This window comes from Rhineura floridana, chromosome 18 (assembly GCF_030035675.1).
Source record: "Rhineura floridana isolate rRhiFlo1 chromosome 18, rRhiFlo1.hap2, whole genome shotgun sequence".
In the NCBI taxonomy this organism is placed as follows: domain Eukaryota; kingdom Metazoa; phylum Chordata; class Lepidosauria; order Squamata; family Rhineuridae; genus Rhineura; species Rhineura floridana.
This window is the reverse complement of record NC_084497.1, coordinates 22,346,626-22,370,155: the sequence shown is the minus strand read 5'-3', so window position 1 is coordinate 22,370,155 and position 23,530 is coordinate 22,346,626. Positions and strand designations below refer to the sequence as shown.

At 47.4% G+C, this 23,530-nt stretch overlaps 1 protein-coding gene across 3 annotated transcripts in view; it reads right to left on the bottom strand.

Annotated features, from left to right (window-relative positions):
• SAMD11 (sterile alpha motif domain containing 11) overlaps nucleotides 1–23,326 on the bottom strand; it is a 203,160-nt gene extending 179,834 nt beyond the window's left edge. For 2 of the 3 annotated variants that reach the window (XM_061601276.1, XM_061601277.1), the window contains exons 1-2: nucleotides 22,487–23,326; nucleotides 19,200–19,291 (exon numbers count right to left, since the gene is read on the bottom strand). In XM_061601276.1, the coding sequence (XP_061457260.1) occupies nucleotides 19,200–19,291; nucleotides 22,487–23,300 (906 nt within the window). In that variant the 5' untranslated portion in view covers nucleotides 23,301–23,326. The remainder of the gene's footprint in view (nucleotides 1–19,199; nucleotides 19,292–22,486) is intronic. The other variant, XM_061601278.1, reaches the window with a different exon arrangement.
• Nucleotides 23,327–23,530: the final 204 nt, after the last annotated feature.

Sequence of the window (23,530 nt, the reverse complement as noted above, 5' to 3'; positions counted from 1 at the left end):
GACTTATGGCAACCCTATGAATAGGGTTTTCATGGTAAGCGGAATTCAGAGGGGGTTTACCATTGCCTCCCTCTGAGGCTGAGAGGCAGTGACTGGCCCAAGGGCACCCAGTGAGTTTTGTGGCTGTGTGGGGATTCGAACCCTGGTCTCCCAAGTTGTAGTCCAGCACCTTAACCATTACACCACACTGGCTAAAAAAATCCAAAAAACATTTTTAATTTTTTGCATGTGCTCTTGGAAGGATTTTCCTTTCCCTTGTTTGCCCCCCCCAATCTCTCTTGCAAAAAGCCAAGAACAAACAGGACAGTGTTGCTTCTCCATTCCAATTCGAGGGCCGGAGGGGGGTGGGGGGAGAGGCAGCTTTTCTTGATCCTTGGGACAGATGGGCACTCAGCAACCCTGCCCATTTGGGAATTCAGACCAAGTGCCTTGTGTATGTTCGCAAGCAGGTCCCAGTTGACAGCCTGCTCCCCCCCCCCCACACACACAACGAAAGCAGTTCCCTGTGAGCCTGACGCAGGGCAGCCAAGTTGGGGACACGGAGCCACCAGCAAATTAAAAACAGTCGCTCATGCCCTGGAGCGGTGGAGACAGCCCCGAGCAGTTTTAATGACATCTCTAAATAATTTTGACAGCGAAATTACTTATCGGAGCTCACCTTTACACTGCCCTTGACACATCACTAACAAGATGAGGCTGCTTCCCGACTTCCCTGTTTATTAATTTATTTGAATTCCTGCTTCTGCTCCCCCCCACATCCCATCCCACCCCCTGTCTCTCTCTGACTTTAATAAGTTCACCCAAACCTGGATTGCACTCGACAGCCAACTGCATGGCCAGAACTGTCAAGCCCACCTTCCGCCAGTTTTCTGGGCCGCATTCGCACCATTCTAGTTAATTCAGTCCCCAGGTAAGTAGGGAGAAGGGGCCGTACATCAATGGCAGAGCATTTGCTTTATGTATTTATTCATTCACATATTTATAATCCTCACTTTCCTAAGAATATATCAAGACACAGTACAACATAATACAAATAAAATCATTAAAAACCAACCATAAAAACATCATTAAATATCAAAACATCAATAAATACAGATGGGGGGGGAGTGGGGAAAAAACAGATGACAAAAGATTGTCTAAACAATATAGTTTTCACAAAACATCCAAAAGGAGAGAGGGAGGTGATTCCTGCCAAACCTCTACTGGTAGGGAGTTCCACAGGGCAGGGCCTGCCACACGAAATTTTGCATACAGGTTCAATCCCTGACATCTCCAGATAGGGTTGGGAGAGACCCCTGCCTGAAACCCTGAAGAGTGGCTGCCAGTCAGTGTAGGCAATACTGAGGTAGATGGACCAACAGTCTGATTCAGAATAAGGCAGCTTCCTATGTTCCTCGGATTGCAGCCTCAGCTTCTCTATTGTAGGTAGAGAGACCCTTTGGCCCTGCAGATGTTGCTGACCTACAATTCCCATAATCCCCAGCCACTGGTCATGCTTGGTGGGGCTGATGTGAGTTGTCGTTCAGCAAAAGGGCCAACGGTTCCCCAAACCTCCTCTATGATGTTCACCTTCCACAATTTCTCTGCAGTTTCCATTGTCTACACAGCAGGCCCCTATAAACTAACTGCCCCTCTCCCCATTAACCAGACTACAAGCCAAACTTGCTGGTAGAGAGAAGAGGCCAAGGGGTTCGAGAGACTGGGGGACACTCCAATCCTGCAGAGCCCCTCATCAACCAACCCTCCCCCCGATAAGTAGCCCCCTGAGCCACTCAGATTAAATGCCTGTCCATTAAACAGTGGAATTCCGACACTGAAGGCTGGCTCCAAAGGGTGCAATTTTGACGCTTCCCCCAATAAATCAAACTCAATGTACCAGAATAAACGCCAATTCAAAACAGCATGAAACCACAAATAAAGGAACCCTCCCCATGCAGAATTAAAGGTCTGCAGGGACCAAAATGACTGCAAATGTGACTTCAGGACGATGGGGGGGGGCTCCTACTGCAACAAGGATGCTCTTCCAGATACACAGAGCGAGCCTCAGAAATCACCTCCTTGCACAACCTCAGCATCCATGGAAACAGAACGCCAAATGTTTGCCCTCGACAAGTTGTTCAGATAGGGAGCAGGGAAGCTAGAAATCAAGAGCACGCTAGCACAGCGGTTCCCAAACTTTTAACCCCACAGACCACTTGAAAATCACAAAGAGTCGTGGCAGGCCGCTTCATGGTTTTTCTGCCTGTTGTTAGCCATTATATAATGTGCTAGGTGCTGTATGATTTTTTTTCCATTGTATTTTTATTGTGTCTTTTATTTCCTATATTGCACTTCAGGATGTTATCAACTACATTCCATAGAATTCAAACTGTAATACAAGAAACTAAAGAGGCAATAAAAATACAATGAAAAAAATCAATGTGAATATTTAATATGGACATTTTATTTATTAACTAAGTTTATATCCCGCCCTTCCTCCTAGTAGGGGCCCAGGGCGGCAAACAAAAACACTTAAAACACTCTAAAACATCTTAAAAACAAAAGATAAAACATAAGCATAATAAACAAAAGTTTATTAAAATAAAACTTTTAAAAAAGCTTTAAAAACATCTTAAAAAGCAATTCCAACACAAACACAGAGTGGGATCAGGTCTCTGCTTAAAAGGCTTGTTGGAAGAGGGTCTTCAGTAGGCACCCAAAAGATAACAGAGATGGCGCCTGCCTAATATTTAAGGGGAGGGAATTCCAAAGGGTCGGTGCCACTACATTAAAGGTTAATTTCCTACGTTGTGCATAATGGACCTCCTGATAAGATGGTATCTGCAGGAGGCCCTCACATGCAGAGAGCAGTGATCTGCTGGGTATATAAGGGGTAAAACAATTTTAGGTATCCTGGTCCCAACTTGGGTAGGGCTTTGTACACCAAAAAAAGGACCTTGACCTTAGCTTGGTAGCGGATCACCTAAATAAAGCCCACAGACCACAGTTTGGGAACCACTACATTACCAGGCATACTGTAGAGGGGCAAGACATCACAATAGCCCCTATCCAGAAAAAAAAAATTCTTGCAGCTAAGGCTGAAATCCTATGCACATTTATCTGGGAGTAAGCCTCACTGAACCACCATCAGAACACAGGAAAAGGCCTTATACTGAGTCAGAGCATTGGTCTATCGAGTTCAGTAATGTCTACACTGACTGGCAGCGGCTCTCCTAGGTTTTAGATGGAGCCTCTCCCAGCCTCTCCGGGGATGCCAATGAACCTGGGACCTTCTGCATGCAAAGCAGACACTCCCCCACTGTGCTATGGCCCTTCCCATATATATAAAGCAATGGGATGTAGGTTTTAAACCACTCAAGTTTTAAAACCAACAGCACAGAAGTGTTGCTTGTGAAAAACCCCTGGGCTTTTTCCAGCCTTTTAACACTTGATTCGCCAAACTTTGAAGCTGTGTGTAAATTAATGATGGGGTGGGGGGCAAGAGAATGGACATGAAATAATAAGTAGATAATTCCAGTTGTCAGAGATGATGATCAACCAGTGCCTGCATTACACCTGTACTGTATGTTAAAAATTAATCTACTGAATGTTGTTATGGTTTGGTCAATTTTGTTCTGTGTTTTTAACATTTATTAATTTTATTTATTTATTTATATCCCTTCCTTCCTCCTAGTACACAGCTGGTATAGCACAGTGGGGAGGAGAGCCTGGCTGGGAGGCCAGAGTCTGTGAGTTCAAATCCCGGCTCGTGTCTCCTGGGTGTAAAGGGCCAGCTAAAGATCACCCCACAGTGAGTGGCTCAGGGGTTACATGCCCTGCCACCTGTGCAGCCGTGGGCAAGCTGCAGAGTCCCAAGGAGCCCAGTTCCCCCCCAACTGGCAGTTGTGGACAAGGAAGGGGCTGGCTGGTGCAGCTGTGGCAAGCTGAGCAGGCCCTCGTCAGCTGGGGAGGACTAGCCCCAGAGGGAAGCAATGGGAAACCCCCTCTGAATACTGCTTACCATAAAATCCCTATCCGTAGGGTTGCCATAAGTCGGGATCGACTTGAAGGCAATCCATGTCCATTCTTCCTCCCAATAAGAGCCGAAGGCAGCAAACAAAAACATTAAAAACACTCTAAAACATCATATAAACAGGCATTTATATATAAGCAAAACATCTTTAAAAGCATGAAAACAAAATGTCTTTAAAAACATTTTTTAAAAAAAGCTTTAAACACATCTGAAAAAGCAATTCCAACACAGACTCAGACTACAACGGTATGTTGCAATTCACTTTGCAAAGGTTTTTACTCTGAAAAGTGGATTAAAAATCTAGTAAATAAATAATGAAAGTTCAAGGCTTGCATGGCTGAATGCTCCCTTTCCTGGGGTGCAGTGGGAAAGGTCTGTTACAGGGGGGAAAACAGAAATGGGCAGTGGAATGGAGTCTCCTGGAAAGGGGCATGGCTGGCTGCAGGGGAAACTGGGAACAGGAAAACCGCATGCTGATAATTTGTTGCAGGTCTCTGAGTGTGTGTGACTGAGCTGGGTGTTTTACCCAGTGATATTTTTATCTCATGTTTTAGGGCCAAGAGTCCTCATAACACAGCTGATGAAATAACTATGAGGATTAAGAACATAAAATATAGGATTGGGCTGTGACTCTACACACACACGCAGTATCAAGGAGAAAGACCCATTGCACTGTGTGCTTATCAAGCCCAATGGGACTTGTTCTCAGCCAAACATACACAGGATTGTACCCTACCAGGGCAATCTTATCCACTTTTGTTATGGATAAAACCCCACTGAACTCAGGGAGATTTACTTCAGAGTAAACACGGAAAAGAAAAGAGTACTTGGGCAAGAAACAATGGAGATTTCAATGACCTTTGCTTTGGAATGAAAACACACACCGAAGTAAGGACACCTCTCAACTTTAAAACACTTGTCACACGTTAGCTTGAACGCGTGACGGCAGGGTTGGGTCAGGGAGAAGGAAACGGGCTCCTTTCTGAGAACTGCGCTGCGTTCCCAAGAACACGAGACTCCGCTTTCCTTCCTTCCGTGCGTTCAAAGCCACGTGTGAACGGGTACCCTTTAAGTGGCGGCGAGATCTTGTTGCGCGCCACAGCAAAGAGAGCCTGAGAGGTGCTTCCGTTCGAGCCATTCGCTGCAAAGCGGAGAGGCGCTGGAACCGAGGACTCACCGAGTTTGCAAGCCCCCTTTGGCTCCATACATGTCGCTCTCTCCTCTTGCCGCAAGGAAGGAAGGAAGCGAGCGAGCAAGCAAGCAAGCACGGCGGCCTGTTCCGTCAGGGGAGCCGGTGGCCCCTTCTCCTCCTCTTGCCCCCACCGTGACCTCCCTGCCGCCCGCCTCCTGTCCCCTCCCGCGCCGCGCCCTTCCGCCCGATTAGCCGCCCGGCCGCCGGGTGGGCTCTCTCAGTTGCGTCGCTTCATTCATGCCGCAGGAGGGAGAAAGCAAGGCGCGCTCCACTGGAGAAGGAGGCGGCACCGCCGCAAGGACCCCAGCCAAAGGGGCGTCGGGCGCTCGCAGGTGGTAAATCAGGCTCGTTTCTCCCTCCTCCTCCGCTGCCGGTGGTTTGGGGTTTGTGGGGGGGAGTCAGTATTTTTGGAGGTACTCTTTCATGAACCCACGTGCGCTGAGAGCGCTTCCCCCAGATGGCCACCAAACTTGCGACGGCTTTAGAAGAGGATTAGACAAAAGTCACAGAGACCACGCAGTTGCGTAACTGGCAAATTCAGAAGTGCAGGGTCCCTTCACGTTAGTCACAGCCGTACCCCCCTTCCACTTTTATTTATTTAGTTAGTTGCTGGGGTTCAGAAGGACATCGTCGTTAATAACGCCTTCTCCAACAACAACAGAAATCCCTAGCAGCCAATAAAAATGAGGAGTGTTGCTACTGAGAAGAGTCTTCTCAGTGGTTAACACACTCCCCTTGCATGCAGATTGGCTCATAGGATGCTGGAAACAAAGGGACCCTGCTCCCCAAAAAGTAAGGGGTCCAAGACCCCCTGAAACCCCAGATGACTACACCTCTGAGAATCAGGGCTATGCAGGGCTACTAGCCATGATGTCTATGTTCTCTCTGACTGCCTCCACGGTCAGGCAGTAAATGTTTCTGAATACCAACTTGCTGAGAATCACAAGCAGGAAAGCGTTGCTGTCACACTCAGATTCTGCTTGTGGGGGCTTCCCATTGGGATATCTGCTTGGCCTTTGTGGGAACAGGACGCTGGACTGTGGTGGCCTGATCCAACAGGCTCCTCTTATGTTTGATGCTGGCTGGTCCTGTACACACCAACGTGCTTTAAATGATAGCAGCCATTTTTTTTTACACCCCACCTTACCTGCAAGGAACTCAGGGTGGTCTAACATGGCTTGTCCCCTCTAACCCATTTTATCCTCGCAAACAGCCCTGTGAAGTAGGCTGTGCTGAGAGTGACTGGCCCCATAGTAACCCATGTGGGGAACCTTTGGCCCTCCAGATGTTGCTGGACTACAACTCCCATCATCCTTGGCCATTGGACATGCTTGCTGGGGCTGAAGGGAGTTGTCGGTCAGCAACATCTGGAGGGCCAAAACTTCCCTACAGTACACCTGTCCTTCTCCAACCGTTACACCAGATTGGCCATTACACATAATCCTAATGAACAACCTTAATTAGTAGGACCCAATTCACACTGTTGCAGGAGAGCAACCAAGGTTGCCAGTGAGCAAACTTTTATTTAGCAGCTAGCTTGATAAAGGGTTCTGGAGAATGCAAAAGCTTGTTCTCTACTTTGGAACATGTTGGGTGGTCTCTGAAGACTGTAACCCAGCCTTCCCCAACCTGGTGCCCTCCAGATGTTGCTGGACTCCAACTCTTAGCAGCCCCAGCCAACATGCTGCCCTGGGCTCCTGCTGGGGAGGAAGGGCAGGGTATAAATCAAATAATAAATAAATAAAACATGACCAATGGTCAGGGCTGATGGGAGTTGGAGTCCAACAAATATTTGGAGGTTATCAGATTGGATATTATTATTATTATTATTATTATTACTATTTATTAGATTTATATCCCACCCTTCCTCCCAATGGCCCTGGGCGGCAGACAAAAGCGCTAAAAACACTCCAAAACATCTTAAAAACAGACTTTAAAATATATTACAACAAAACATCCTTAAAAACATAACAAAAGATGTTGAAAAACATATTTTAAAAAAGCTTTAAAAACATATTAAAAAGCAATTCCAATAGACACAGACTGGGATGAGGTCTCTACTTAAAAGGCTTGTTGAAAGGCGTTTGTAATTTTAAAAAATATGTATACATATATGGGCCAAAATGGCTAGCTACCATAAACCACACAGAAAACCTTGGTTATTGGGCAGGATATAAATATTGCAGGTAACTGAGGCTGCAGTCCAAGTCTACTCAGAAATAAATTTTATTGGGTTCAATGGGACTTACTCCCAGTTAAGCGTGTATTAGATTGCAGCCTAAATAACAACCGACACTATTAGGGCACCCTCCTTACTGTCAGTATTTTACAGGAGGGATTCAAGCACATACTATAAATTTAAGTTTGCACAATTAAAGTGCTCTGGGTGGTGTTTGATGCTAATCCTACTCCGAATAGATCCACTGCATTTAGCAGACATGACTAAGGCTGCAATCCAATACACACTTACCTGGGAATAAGTCCGACTGAACCCAGTGGAGCTTACTTCTGAGTAGACATTATTTGATTGCAGCCTAAGTAAAATTCATTAATTTCGGTGGATCTGCTCTGAGTAGGACTTAATTGAACACAACCCTGTGTCTTCCCAGCACTACAAATCCCCCTTAAAAATGGTCAATATATGTCAGGATGGATGTTGTAGACTAAATGGACTATTTCTAAGTGCTGGATATGGGTTTTCAGAGTTTTGAACAAGACTGATGGCTTGGATATTTTTGATTCTACGGTGTTTTGTTTGTCTGTCTCTTATGTATTAGTATTTCTGTTCTTGGATGAATTCGAGAATAAAAATAAGTTTAGGAAAAAATAAAAATGGAAATAGACTTTCTGCGGTTAGGAAAGTGACAGGGAAAATACACTGAATAGGATTTAATGTTAATAGCAAGACGTATATTAACAACCTGCAAGCAAATCAGGATGATTGCTCATGATGGTATAACCTCCCCACAAACAAATGTCTCGTGTAATGGTTAAGCAGGTTGGCAGGGGGGCCTGGGGTTCAAATGTTCACTCAGCCACGAAGCTCAGTGGGTGACCTTGGGCTAATTGGCAGTCTCTCAGCCTAGCCTACCTCACAGGGTTGTTGTGAAGATAAAATGGAGAGGGAACTGAAACATGTTTGTATGCCGCCTTGAGCTCCTTGCAGGAAAAGTGGGATATAAATGTAATAATAATATCATCATCAAACTAAATGCTCAGTACAGACCAGCTATAATCTAACCTCCACGTAAGCTTTATGCAAGCAAATCAAGGATGCTCAATAAATAGGTTATCTGGAGGGGCCTTATTTAACGTGGAAGTAATGGTAATAGTATTCCTTTGCATATATTTAATCAAAAGTCAACACGCATTGTGTCTTGTGGGCAAGAGTGTCCGCAGAAATATTTAGGGGGGTCTATGAACTACAGGTCATTGGGAACCCATTTCAACCACCATTACATTTAGAATTCTGGGGAGGGGGAGTGCCCCCCTGCAGGAACACGTGCCGTGCCTGTGGTTGCAACCGAAGGTCTCTTTAACCGGGCCAAGCTTTGGAGCAAGTATGCTCAGGTTGGGCTGAGGTGCACCCCTTAAGGCAGACGCCTCTTGATTCTAGTGTGCGACATGCTAAGCACAGACTTCTATTCCCATCCATGTAGTCAAATGCTGTCTTGAGTTGCCGTCTGTTCTAGTACAGCCAGACTGATTGCGAGATTAAACATTCTATCCCATGCTGGCTCCAATTTTGAGGTGGGTGCGTGGGTCGGTCTTCGGGCAAGCCACCTTCAGCCCACTCCCCAATTGATGTGGGGTGGAAACATTTTCCAGTCCGTTATTTTGCTGCAGAAAATTTCCCTGTTTCGTAACTCTAACAGCATCACATCCCAGGGGGGGGGGGGGAGAGAGCAGACGGGCTGGCCTTAATTTGAAAGCCCTCAGAAAAGAAGGGAGGGCATTTGAGTACATGGAGAGTGCACATGTGTCTTGCTCAAGATTTATATGGAATGTCCCCAGTATGGTTGCTTAAGGCTGCATGCAGCTATGGGTAAACACACACATTGGACTGTATGCAGCTAAAGAGAGCCGGCGTGGTGTAGTGGTTAAGGTGTTGGACTACAACCTGGGAGACCAGAGTTCGAATCCCCACACAGCCATGAAGCTCACTGGGTGACCTTGGGCCAGTCACTGCCTCTCAGCCTCAGAGGGAGGCAATGGTAAATCACCTCTGAATACCGCTTGCCATGAAAACCCTATTCGTAGGGCCGCCGTAAGTCAGGATCAACTTGAAGGCAGTCCATTTCCATTTCATTTTTTCAAATCCTACTCAGAGCAGACCCACTGAAATTAATGGGACTATGTTAGTTGTGTCAGTTAATTTTAATGAGTCTAGTGTCATATCCCTACACTGTTAGATCTTGCTTCCATTTATTTATTTTTGGCTGACGTTTGACACAACAGCTGGGTGCAACCGGGAGAAATCCAAACACCTGCAGCTTTTGTGTGTGCAGGATGGAGATGCAGTGAGGGACGTTAGAAAAAAAAAAAGTATCACCTGTTGAATTTCAGCTTGTCAGTGCAGGTGTTAAAAGGCACCCGGAACCCTGCCAGAAGGAAATGATGCAACTGGCATGAAGTAGTGGTTCAGAGCTACGAACTCACTGGATGGACCGGCAACTGACCTTTACTGTGGGAGTTACAGTTTACAAGCTGCCTTAACTGCACTCGTCACAGAAAGGTGTGATATAAAAAGTTAAAATATATTCAGAATAAAACAGAAGAGCCCAGAGGCCGGATCAGGCCAATGGCCCATCTAGCCCAGCATCCTGTTCTCACAGTGGCCAACCAGATGCCCACTATGGCAGTAGTTCCCAAACCTCTTTTGCCCCATGGATCACCAGAGAATTGCTGCTGGTCTTGGCAGACTACTTAAATGATTTTTTTGCCCGATGCAGCAATCACAACAAGCTGTGCTAGATGCTGCACAATTTTTAATTGTATGTTTGTTGCTTCTTTTATGGCTTATACTGGGTGGTATTCAATGCTAGCCCTATTCAGAGCAGGACCATTGAAGTTACTGGACATACCTAACTTAGGTTCATTAATTTCAATGGGTTTATTCTGAGTAGGACTTATTATTAAATTTATATGCCACCCTTCATCCCAGAGGGAGCCCAGGGCACCAAACAAAAACACTCTAAAACATCTTAAAAACATATTTTAAAAATTATTATTGTTATATCCTACTCAGAGTAGACTCACTGAAGTTAATAGACAGGGATAACGGGTTCATTAATTTCAGTGGGTCTACTCTGAGTAGGGCTTAGTTGAATAGGAGTTCAGCAAAAGGCATTCTAGGTTCAAATCTGCAACAAACACACCCAGCCAGCCACCCATTATTATCATGAAATAATGGGTGGTATTCAATGCTAATCCTATCAGACTAGACCCATTGATGTTAATACTAGGCAAGATTAACTAAGCAGCATTCATTCTAATGGGTCTACTCTGAGTAAGGCTTGCACGGACTATCTTCCACCATCGTTTAATGATGATAATGGCATGTTGTGGATTTGAGCCCAGGACCCCTCTCATTGAAGTCCTAAGCACTGGTCCACTCTCTAACAAATTTTCTCAGAGTTCCCAGTGAATGTATATAAGCAAGATGAGTTTGTCCTAAGGATGTCCTACGGTGCAATCCCATTCACTGGGAAACAGACCACAATCTTCCCAACTGAACCACCCCAATTCCAAGGGATGCTTACAACACAGGCCTTACACACAGCAAGAGTAAAATATGTATTTTAACAAGCCACATTACTGCATTCAGTCATTCACATGAAACATCATCAGCACATGAGACACATATTAAAACATAGGAAGCTGCCTTCTCCTGTCAGACCTTTGGTCTATGTAGCTAAGTACTGTCTACACTGACTGGCAGCAGCTCTCCAGAGTTTCAGGCAAGAGTCATTCTCAACAGTACCTGGAGATTGCAGGGATTGAACCTGAGATCTTCCGCTTGCAACGCAGGTGCTCTACCACTGAGCTATGTGGCCCTTCCCTTAAGAAAAAGGGAGTTTCCTTATACAGAGTCAGACTGGTAGTCCATCTAGCTCACTGACTCTGGCTAGCAACAGCTCTCCAAGGTTTCAGGCAGGAATCTCTCGCAGCCCTACCTAGAGATGCCATTGGGGATTGAACTGGGGGCGTTTTGCTTGCAAAGCAGATCCTCTGCCACTGAGCAACGGCCCTTCCTTATCAGTCTCTCGTTCTTGGATTTTCCTAATGAGGTTTCATAGCGGGAGAAAAGTCAGCTGAGAAGCAGCTTCAGGCACAAGGTGCAGTGAAGGAGGGGATGTTTTCCTGCCAAGCTGATTTCCAAACGTGGATCTATAGCCAAATGCAATTTCCTCTTCAAATCAATTTCCCGCCCTTCACTCATTCTGGGTGGCTGAGGGTGGTCTCCAACCATTCACTGAGGTTGATTAAAGCCCCTGACACTACAAATTTAATTTGACTCAAGAGAAAGGGGGGTAAGGTGGAGGAAAGAGAGGGAGGGAGGAAGGATTGGATAAATTTAATATTTGCAAGAACAGAGAGTTCCATGTTAGAGAATTTCAGTGCTCACACCCCTTGGCTATGAGGCAAGCAAGTGGGGCAATTTTCTATTTTTTTTATTGTTGTTGTTGCTATATCCCTTCTTCCTCCCAAAAGGAGCCAAACAAGCGATAAAACAATAAAAACATCTTGAAAACAATTCCATTACAGATGCAGACTGGGATAAGGTCTCTACTTAAAAGGCTTGTTGAAAGAGGTAGGTTTTTAGTCGGCACCTAAAAGATAACAAAGATGGTGCCTGACTAGTATTTAAGGGAATTCCAAAGGGCAGGTGCCACCACACTAAAGGCCCGATTCCTATACTGTGCAGAACAGCCTTCCTGATGATATGGCATCTGCAGGAGGCCCTCACCTGCACAGGACAGTGATCAACTGGGTATATAAAGGGTAAGACGATCTTTCAGGTATCCTGGTCCCAGGCTGTATAGGGCTTTATAAGCTGAAATCAGCACCTTGAACTTAGCCTGGTAGTTACCCATCAAAAGCAACTCCCATCCTCCATACTTTTTTTTTTATTAAATGAGTTTAACTATCAAGAGGCATACAACATGATGGAAAGGGCGTTTGCTGCAATCTTCAAGCTATGTTTGCAGTGGGGCTGCTTCAGAGTGCACAGCCCGAGAACATATAGGCAGCTATCCTGAGACATGCTTCCTTGACCGTCCCTGATTATTGGCCATGTTGGCTGGGGCTGATGGGAGTTGCAGTCTGGCATGTGGAGGGCAGCACGCTGTTTAGTATGTTTGTCATTAAATGATGTGTTAACTCTTTGTTTTATGACTTTAAATATTATAAAGTTTATGCAATCAAACTGAGTTATTTGTTGGGTTATATTTTGAAATGATTTAGTATTTGACTGTCAACTGATGTACTGATTTGCATTTTTGTTCTATTGAGCACATTTATATGGAAGCGGCATATAAATTTAAAGAGTAATAATTGTTTCAAGCTACAAGTTATCAACTAAGGGATATTTAGGTAGTTGGATTAGTAGAATGGGAAGCGAGAAGTAAATTTTATGAGGTTCATTGGGGCAAATAAGTGTGATCTAAAGAAGATTATGCACCGTTGCCACCGATTTTACATTTGCAGCGAGTGTGGAGGGGAAGTGAGACAGCCTCAAGCAATGAGTGGAAATATATTCTTTGCCTCACTTCTCCTCTGTTCACAGTAGACAACACACTTTACACTCCCTTTGCAAAGTTAGAAGCTGGGCCCCTGTAGAATTTTCTCCAACTGTGTAACTGCTTTTGCAAGAGCACAGACATCTTTATACATATACACATACAGAAGAGCTTTACTGCACTCTTGCCTCTGCCCAGGATGGATCAGTTCTCAGTTTGTACATGGATGTGAGCAAGCCACTCTTTCCAAAATGCACAGCAAACTACCTCATGAGGACCCATACTGGCAGACACCTTGTGAATGGTACCCTGCACAAAATCACCTGTATTGGACCAAGCACGTAACCCTGTGAAAACAACCATATATCATAAAGAGCCAAGTGTGTAATGACAACTTGGCAAACCATGTGTCGAACATGCTTTTTCCCTCCAAAAAAACCCTTCCACTCAGACATGTACATGGCACATACACACGAAATATTTAGCTCACAGTGCCAAATTATTAAACACATTGATGTTGAAATGGATGTGAGGTTTTTCAGCCTCAAAGAATTGCAGTCTTGAGTAAACATGCATCTGTTGTGCTTCCCATTATGATTATGATTATTTAGTCCAAGCCATGAAAACATCCAGGACTAAAAGCAGGCAAGCCCAACTGGCCCAAATAAAGCCACAAGCTAAGCCAAACTCTTTTAAAACTATTGTTTTAAAAACACACAGTCAAATACTTGGTACACTATTCAGATTTCCAGGGACGCTGTGTTCCAGGGAGTTTTACTCTTCATAGACTATTTTTGACTAACAATTTTAAACAATTATCTACACCAGACACATCTCTAGTCTTTTCTCCAGAGAGGGTTCTGGGGTGATGATGGGGGAAGCGGGCAAGAGAAGAATGATATGAAAGCCTAACAATGTGGCAACTGCATGCAAGGAAAGCTGTGGGAGTTTCTATCCCCATTTTAATTAGGGACTGCACAACTGTTTAGACTGCCTATTTGATCTTGTGAATTTCAGCACTGCCCCTTACTGCTCATTTTTAGGGCATGGTCTTACACAGAGTTGATGTCTGGGGCTCAGAGACACAGCCTGAACATCACTGGCAATTCTGGTGACCACCACTAGCCCCACACATAGGCCACATCTGCACTATACATTTAAAGCGCTATTATACAGCTTTAAGCAGTCATGGCTTTCCCCAATGAATCTTGGAAACGGAGGGTGCTGAGAGTTGTTAGGAGACCCCTATTCTCCCCCACAGAGCTACAATTCCCAGAGTGGTTTAGCAATCCGTCCCTCTTCCCAGGGGCTTTTGTAGCTCTGCGAGGGTGAATGGGGGTCTCCTTACAAATCTCAGCACCCTTAACAAACGACAGGTCCCTGGATTCTTTGGGGGAAGCCATGGCCGTGTAAAGTGGTATGATACTGCTTTAGATGTATAATGCAGATGTGGCCATACAGCATTGTGGGGTTAGCTCAGAGGGTAAAGTTAAACACAGGGCAATATTGCCTGGAACTTTGTGCAATATGGATTGCCTTCATTGGTGCCGTCAGGTCAGGACTTTTGGGCAGATGTGCAAGCACTACTGAGCAGAAGCCACCCCGCAACAGGGCTGTCTTAGTATATTTTAAAACAGGTGATGCACATTATCATTTAAAGCTGCCCCACCCCAGATATAAGCCCCAAATCTAAAATTACCTAAATGCACCACAATTCCCATTTCCTGGAAAGGGGAGATATTGCTTTATATATTTCCTGCTCAGCTCTTCAACACCCAGCTAAAGGGACAAGGATATTCATGAGAACATGCCCTCAGGTGACAGGGGCTCCAGCCATCCATTTGTGTAGCCCTCTTATGTCTTTTGCAGCAAAAACAACAAATAGTTGCTAGACTGTTGATGGTGACAGACTATCGCCAGCATATAACTCTGGTGCTCAAAGGTTTGCACTGGCTGTACTTTGCTACTGGGCCAGGTTCAAGGTTCTTGTATTAATCAATCAATCAATCAACTTGGGTCCAGGACATGAGATACGCCTGGCGCCTTCTTTGTTATCTTTTCGGCGCCAGGTAAAAACCTACCTCTTCGCCCAGGCATTTTAAGCTTAAATTTAATTTTATTTTAAATTTAACTGTAATTGTATTTTTATTTTAATTTGTATTCTAATTTTGTTTTTAAATATGTTTTATAGTGTATGCTGTACTCCACACTTGTTCGTTTTTAAATGTGGTTTTATCTTGCTGTACACCGCCCTGAGAGCTCGTTGCTATAGGGCGGTTTAAAAGCGTAATTAAATAAATAAATAAATAAAAATACATCTTAAGGACAGCCTGATCCTTTTTATTATTTTTACTTATAATTATTATATTTGTCACTTCCTACAAAAAGTGCCTCAATAATAATAAAAAAATCTAATATAACATTTAAAATACATCAGATATTTAAAAAAACATAAAAATGAAATGGACTGCCTTCAAGTCAATTCCGACTTATGGTGACCCTATGAACAGGGTTTTCAGGGTGAGCGGTATTCAGAGGGGGTTTGCCTTTCCTCTGAGGCTGAGAGGCAGTGACTGGCCCAAGTGACCCAGTGAGCTTCATGGTTGTGTGGGGATTTGAACCCTGGTCTCCCAGGTCATAGTCTAACACTACGCCACACTGGCTCTCAAAAAGACATAACAACATAAAAAGGCCACATCCTATCCTACCCAACTAAAACATGAATACTAATTAGGATCAAAATACCTGGGTGAACGAAAATGTCTTCACCTGGTGCCAAAACACTGACAGCAATGGTGCCAGGTGGGCTCTCTGGGGAGAGCATTCAACAGTCAGGGAGCCACTACTGAAGAGGCCTGATCTTGCATTGGCACCCTCCGTACCTCCCTGCCTGGTTACTGAGGTCTTTGGGGAATCTCTGCTAGTGGCCCCCCATGCCTCGGACACATGGCTCGGATCCACCAAGAGCTGTACGTTCAGTAATGTGGGCCCAATTTTATATAACTCCCTTCTAACTGAGGTGAAGAGAGGCTCCCTCCCTGTTGAACTTCCAGTGCCCAGTGAAGATTTTCTTTTAAAAAAATATTCCAGCAGGCACTTTAACTGAATTCTGATTTTGTTGTTTTAACTTATTTTTATTTTCATTGCATGTTGTTTCTTATACGTCATGTAGAAGTGACTGTAATTAAGCGGCATACAAATTGTTGAAGCAAACAAACAAACAAAGAGCCTTGTGGCATCTTAAAAGGCTAAAATAATCATCAGAGCATAAAAGTTTTTGTGGTCTAGAGCCCTCTTCCATCAAAGGCATTAATAGTCATTGGAACAAACTAATTCAGTTTAACGACGTTCACTGAATTAGTTCAAAAATCTCTGAACAATAAAGAAGTTCACATAATTTCTGGGTGAACTGAACTTGAATTAAGTTTGTTTCAGGGTAGAATTTGAACTATTTCTACCTCATCTTCTCTTACCTTAAAAAAAAAAAAACTCTTTAGAACATTTGAGCCTTTAAGCTTAAAGGACATAATTGGTGGTGAAAATAAACAAAACCATTCACAGCCCATACTGTGTGTGTGTGTGTATATATATGTGTGTTTTCTTAGCCTTCTTAAGTATATCTTGTACTCCAACAGAGCTGCTTGTATCATTCTGAACAATGGGGTGGAAACAATTGCTGAGGATCAATTGGAGGAACTTGAGTTGAACTGCGAACTGAACACGGACTAGGAACTAGTTCATTTTACAAAGGGACAAATGTGAACTGGAATTAATCCCTTTTCTAGACATGCCGAGCTCGAACGAGAACGAGTTCCTTTGTTGTTTGAGTACAGCTCCCATTGTTCCTGACTGTTGGCAGTGGTGGGAATTTGAATCCAACAGCGGCAGGAGAGCCACAGGTTCTTCTCAGCCTGGCCTACAAAATAGCATAATGCAGCAAGCAGAACCCCCCCCCCGTCTCATTGCAGAGACGTTGGGGTGCTCCAACGCCCACAGGAACCTCTAGAACAGCCTTTCCCAACCAGTGTGCCTCCAGATGTTGTTGGACCACAACTCTCATCAGACTCAGCTAGCATTGCCAATGGTCAGGAAGATGGGAGTTGTAGTCCAACAACATCTGGAGGCACACTGGTTGGGAAAGGCTGCTCTAGAACAACCTCCCATTTCCCAAATGGACAGGTGCCCAAGAGAGTACAAAGAAAAGCCGATCAAATTACTCAGCCTGTGGGCTCTGGATTCTCTCCAGAGCCATGACTGATGCTGGTTAGTGATGCTGTAATCACTGGGAGGCCTAGACCAGCTTTTCCCAACCTTTGGGTCCCCAGAAGTTGCTGGACTACAACTCCCATCAGCCCCAGCCAGCACAGCCAATAGCCAGAAACTATGGGAACTGTAGTTCACCAACATCTGCAGACTCAAAGGTTGGGAAAGGCTGGCTTAGACTGTGCCCCCCACTCAAAGCAGTTTAACCAGGGTAGGAGGGATCTGGCTCTCCAAGGCTGAAGAACTGGCCATCCTTTGCCACCTTCTTTAGGGCACATCTAACTATGAATTTAAAAATGGAAATGGACTGCCTTCAAGTCGATCCCAACTTATGGCTACCCTATGAATAGGGATTTCATGGTAAGCGGTATTCAGAGGGAGTTTACCATTGCCTCCCTCTGAGGCTAGTCCTCCCAGCTGGCTAGGGCCTGCTCAGCTGGCCACAACTGCACAAGCCAGCCCCTTCCTTGTCTGCAACTGCCAGCTGAGGGGCAACTGGGCTCCTTGGGACTGTGCAGCTTGCCCACGGCTGCACAGGTGGCAGGGCACGTAACCCCTGAGCCGCTCGCTGTGGGGTGATCTTTAGCTGGCTCTTTACACCCAGGAAACACGAGAGGGGATTTGAACTCACAGACTCTGGACTCCCAGCCAGGCTCTCCTCCCCGCTGCGCTAAGCCAGCCTCAGATCAGTTTAGATGTTATGACCACGGGTTCCCACCCACCCCAATTTTTTTAAAAAAACCTACAATATATAATGAAGCCTTTTGGAAATGAACACACCGCCATCAAGCCAGTTCCTAGTTTTGCATGCCATCCTGCAAATGCATCAGAAATAATCAGCTGCCTTTCAGATGTCAATAACCACAGGATATCACACTTCATGGACCCGCAAATGTCATTCGTCTTTCAATACTCCTGTGCACCTTTTAAAATGTTTCCAGATGCAGAAATGTATTTCTTATCCAACAAGATTAAAAAATACTGAGTGTGACATCACCTTTTCTCTTGAAAACTGGGATGCCGTGTGACTGTCAAGACGTTCTGAGGCAAGTGACTCAATAGCCACAAATTGAAACCAAAATCCGATATTCTGTATAACGTTGCACTCCTGTAGTCTGTGTTAAACAGCCGAGGACAACCTAATTCCTGCTTCAGATTTTGTACTCCCAACGTGGTCTGAAAATCCATTCTCCACCCATAACTATTATTGGGAAGGGGTTGGGGTAGGGATCCATCTTTTCACCATCCCAATTTAGGATGCAACAGAGCGCTAAAAAAGATGCTAAGAGGTAAAAATCATGAAAGTATGTCCCACTGATTAAAGTATCACCAAGATTCCAGCAAAGTGCAATTGAGACTAGGGCCATGCATTTAATCGAACCCTACTGAACATGTTGCAAACACAAATCACTCCTGTTTTCAGAAAAATTATAAATTAAAAAAGAAGAGACGCTGTTCTCTTTTTCAAGACAGGATAGTTATTTCTCCATTTTGTGGACAACACAATTCTGCAACTGGTGTATACCAGTATCATAGTCTAACTGCAGATCCTCTTCTAACTATTTTGCACAACTGAATAATAGACCAGAAAGGGAATATGAATGATGAGGAAAGCGGATGGAAAAGTTTGCACGCTGCAATATCTCTCCACATTTGCCCCCCCCAAAACCCCATCCTGAAATGTTCCATTTGAGCTAGCATCCTTGAACAGCACTTTGCCTGCCTGCTGGAGGTTGCAACCCTGAACTCTTCTCTGACACAGAGCTGAAACCACATGCGTTAGGCATAAGAACCTTACAAGATATAGCTCTCAATAAATAGCTCTTGAAGAATGCAACCCCTATTCACCTGTTCCTCCCCCCCCCCAGACACTTCAACTATAACAAAAATGGGAGGGTGGACAGAAGGAGCAATAATTAAATAGAAAGGGGCTTAATCAAAACAAATCGTTTTCATGTTTTTATTTCTTGGTTTTTAGCAATAATCTTACCACTGGAGACGAAATTCGACACCCAGGGCAATCACAGATTGGAGGATGTACCTGTAAGATTCCTTTGGACATAAGAGTCTTCAAACTTTTCCCTGGATGAAGAAAAAATGGGGGGTAGAGATGAAGAAATGGGAAAAAACATTAATTTGGCTTTTAAAAAAAATATCTTTAAGGAAAAAGACAGATCAAGAGGCTTTGCACAAAACAAGCCAATCTCTCCACACCAACATCTTCCTTTTCCCACCCTTTCAGCTCCTAGCTTGTACCTTAATCGAACTTTTTACCCTGTGGAAAGGATGAAAAGGGGAAACAGTCCTTCTCGAACCAGAACTAAACCTTGTTTTTTTAAAAAAAAATGTTCACCAGGCTGAAAAGTAACAGAGGGACCCTGAAAGGGGGGGGGGCTGGAAGAGCAGAGCTGCTCCCTCCACTCACCCCAGGCTTGCAGCAAGCCAGCCCCATTCAAGATGCATCTGCAATTCACAGCTCAGGATTCTCAATGCCCCAAGGATCGTGCATGCACACACACACACATCAGTGCAAGGGGTTAGAGATGGGCAGCGAAGTCAGCTTCAGCTGGGCCGCCGCTGCCACACTCGGCTCTCCCTCCCTTGAACGTCTGCTCTCCCCAGAGGCAGGAGAGTCTACTTGGAGGCAGCCCCGGAGAGTCAGGGAGGAAGTTGGAGCATCATTAGAGCAGCCGCCGCCGCCGCCGCCACCCTCCTCCTCCTCCTCCAGGCGATCAATAAACAAGGCGAGATGTCAGTCACCTCCTAATGGCTCTTGGGACCCTTTGCCTGACACATCCAGCCCTCGGCTAATGACATGTCAAGGCGGCAGCCACCGCTTGGAGTTCCCTCCACCTTCTATGTCGCTTGCACCCGCTTCTCTCCATCCTCAGCTGCCTCCCCAATGCCTAGACCACAAAAAGGGGGGGTGCCAAGAACAAGCCGAGCCCCACACCGGCTGCCCTCTCCTCCTTGCACAGCCACAACACCCGCCTGCTGTTCCACTTTCCGGAGGGGGGGGTGTCACTGAGGCTTTAAAAAAAAAAGAGGGAGGGAGGCAGCAGCCCTGAAAAAATTCCCCCCTTAAAAACAAAAAAGCAGCAACGCTGCCGACGCCACCCACCTGCCCCGGCGCGTCGGAGGATCCGGACTGGGAGGCTCGGGTTGCGATTTCGGTTTCTATTCGCATCAGCCCTCTCCAAAGCGACTCCCCCCACCCATCCGCCCGAAGACTGACAGGCGCGCTTCTAAGATCGGAGGCAGGCAGGCGCAGCCTCCTCTTCCTCTTAACCGAAGGGTCGAGAGGGGGCAACCCAAAGGGACGTCGAGGCCAATCCCAGATCGAGACCGACACACACACACCCCGGAGGCCAGCAACCCACGGAAGACGCCGAGCCGCGGGAGAGAAGCCCAGCCCCCACGTGTGCCTCCCCGACTCCGGATGAAACGCAGCTCCCCTCACTAGGGCATCCTTAAGAAATGCAACCCCTCCTCATCCCCCCAACTACTCGGAAGTAAGCCCCAATGAGTTCACAGGCACTTCCTCCCAAGTGAGGATCGCAGCCTTCAAGAGCGACACGCTAGGAGCACATGCGAAGCTATTCTTTAAAAATAAAAAAAAAACGCACCCGAAAACCTTGTCGTTGTTGCTGCTGACCGTCGTTTGCAAAGTGAGAGGCGGCAAACCAGCGCGAAAAGGGGGCATGCATCAGCCCGAGGAGGGAGGGAGGGAGCGGAGGGATGCGACGAGGCAGAAAAGGTCCTCCGCTCGCTCTCTCACACTCACTCACTCACTCACACACACACACACACACACACACGACGGGCTAGACGTAAACAACAGCTGTGCAGACACAACTCCGAAGGGCGCCCAGCGCCAAAACCACAGCTCCGTAGCCAAGGGAGGAGCCGCCAGCCAAACACAGAGCGCGGGAGCCGGCTCCAAAAAGATAGATTTGTCTTTGTGAAGCCGATCTTTCCCTAGCCGCACTCCTGATCCGATCCTCCTCCTCCTCCTCCTCCTCCACACACACACACACACACACGCGCACGCACGCACCAGGCTCAGGGCGCCGAAGAGGCGTCGGCTCCTCAGCTGCCGGCCTTGAGAAGTTGCGGCGCGCTCCAGACAGTCCTTCGCAGCGCGCCAGGCGCGGTTTGAAGTGGAGGAGGAAAGAGCCTCCAATTCCTCTCTCTCTCCCTCCCCCACGCCGCCGCCCAACAAGAGCAAGCCTCCCCCCCCTCCTTCGGTGCTGCCGCTCCCGTGCTAACCCCCCAACTCGCTTCGCTTTTATTTCGCTCACATCAAGAGGCGCGCAGCAAGAAAGCTCCGCAACTTTCTAACCGCGCGTGAAACTTCCGACACGACCTCGCTCCCCTTCCTCCCCGCAGCCCATCGCTTCTTTCGGATTCCGCGATACCGCTCCGGCATTCATTCATTTACACACACCAAACGCACGCTTCAGCCGAAAGAGGTGTGTGTGCGTGTCAGCTGAGTTCCCCCCCCCAAAAAAAAAGTTGAGAGGGAGGGGGGAATCGAGACTCGCGAAAGAGGCACGCACAAACACGTGGGGCATCAAGATACCACACGGCCACACGCACGCACATTCGGCAGACAGCTGTTGTCTCCGCTGGGCGTCAAGGGATGCGGCGGTAGGAAGGGAATGGTTAACACGATCCCTCCTAAGGCGCGAAAGCCGTGCTTCTCCAGTTTGACGGGACCTTTTCTCCCTCTAGCACGTGTTGATAGTTAACACTGTCACGCTACTCCGGCCCAGAACTTTGAAACTCCGGAGTCAGGCGTGCCTCTGAACATGAGTAGAGCTCTCGCCCCCCCCCCGCGCCGCAACACCCGGGGGGGGGGAAGACCGGGACCCAAACCACCACGCAGTTCTGGGATTTGGGAATGGGAGTAAGGGAAGGAAGGACTAGTCAGACTTGAACCCCAGCCATCTATCATTTTTGCAGTTGCGCGCTGTTTCAGCAAAGTTCAACAGCCCTGTGAGACACAAAGCCGACCAACCCTGCACCCAAGCACACCCTGGGATTATAAAGGCTTGTTCCATCTACGGGGGGGGGGGGAAGAGTCCCATCCTTAAAAAAGAACAAGCACTCTGCCTACTTTTCCAAACACGTTGCCTGACGAGGAGCCCTGTGCCCCTCGAAAGCTGACACACGCCCACAGAGAAGTCAGCCTAGCGAGCAGACACACAGAGAGAGAGAAGTCCTCGCCTCGATTCTGTCTCTCTTTCCGGCTTCCCCTGCCTGCCTCCGTGTTACCTTTGTGCCTGATGCTCCTCTTCCAGTCCTTGGCGGTCTCCCGGCCGCTGACGAACTGGAACTCGTTGGGGGTGAGCCACTCGCCCCGGTAGCGGATGGAGGGCCCTTTGCTGCCCTGGCACAACTTATTGATGTAGAGCAGCGCCTTGTTCTCGCCGCACTCGACCTCGATGCACGGCTCGCCGTTGTCAAAGAAGGGCTGGAAATCCGGGATGGAGGAGAAGCGCTCCAGCATCAGGTCCTCCGGGAGGGGGTGCGGGTGGGCGGCGGCGGCGTGGAAGTCCAGGTAGGCGCGCTGCTGGTGCTGGTGATGGTGGTGGGCGGCGGTGGCGAAGATCTGCTCGTAGGCGGGCGGGTGGGGGGTCACCACGGGGATGGCGGCGGCCGCCAAGGGGACCAGGTAATCGGGCAAGGTCTCCATGGGCTGGTTGAAGGCGGCCAGCGCCAGCTCCTCGCGGTCCGGGCGCTCCCTCTTGATAGCCGGCATGGTGCTGGCGGCGGCGACGCGCTCAGCCGGCGGCGGCAGCAGCAGGAGCAGCGGCGGCGGCTCCCTTTCCCAGGCTGCAAGTTGCGCTCTCGGAATCAGCCTCCCGCAGCAAGAGCAGCAGCAGCAGCAGCACCTTGCAGGCGCCGGCTGGAGCGGCGGCGAGGAGCCCGCTGCTGACGGTGCTTCTTGCAAAGGTCCCCAGCGGCGGCGGCGCAGCAGCCAAGGGGCGCCGGGATCCCGCAGCCAGCAACCCGAGCTTAATGCGCCCAGGAGGAGTTCAGAGCGGCGGCGGCTGCAGATCTGCCCCTCCGGGTTAATACTTGACATCTTGGCCAGGGAGAGGGCGCCGCCACAGCCGCCGACGCCGCCGGAGACATGGTTTCGGTCGCCAGAGGTTTATTGATCGCCGCCACACGCCCCCCCCCCGCCGCCGCCCCCCAAGCCGCCGATCGACCCTGCGCCTCTGCGCTCGCTCGCGCTCGCTTCCCCCTACGCCCACCCCTCCCCGGCCGGAGTATCCCCTTCTGGCTTGCCCTCCATCCCACGCAGGGTGGCTT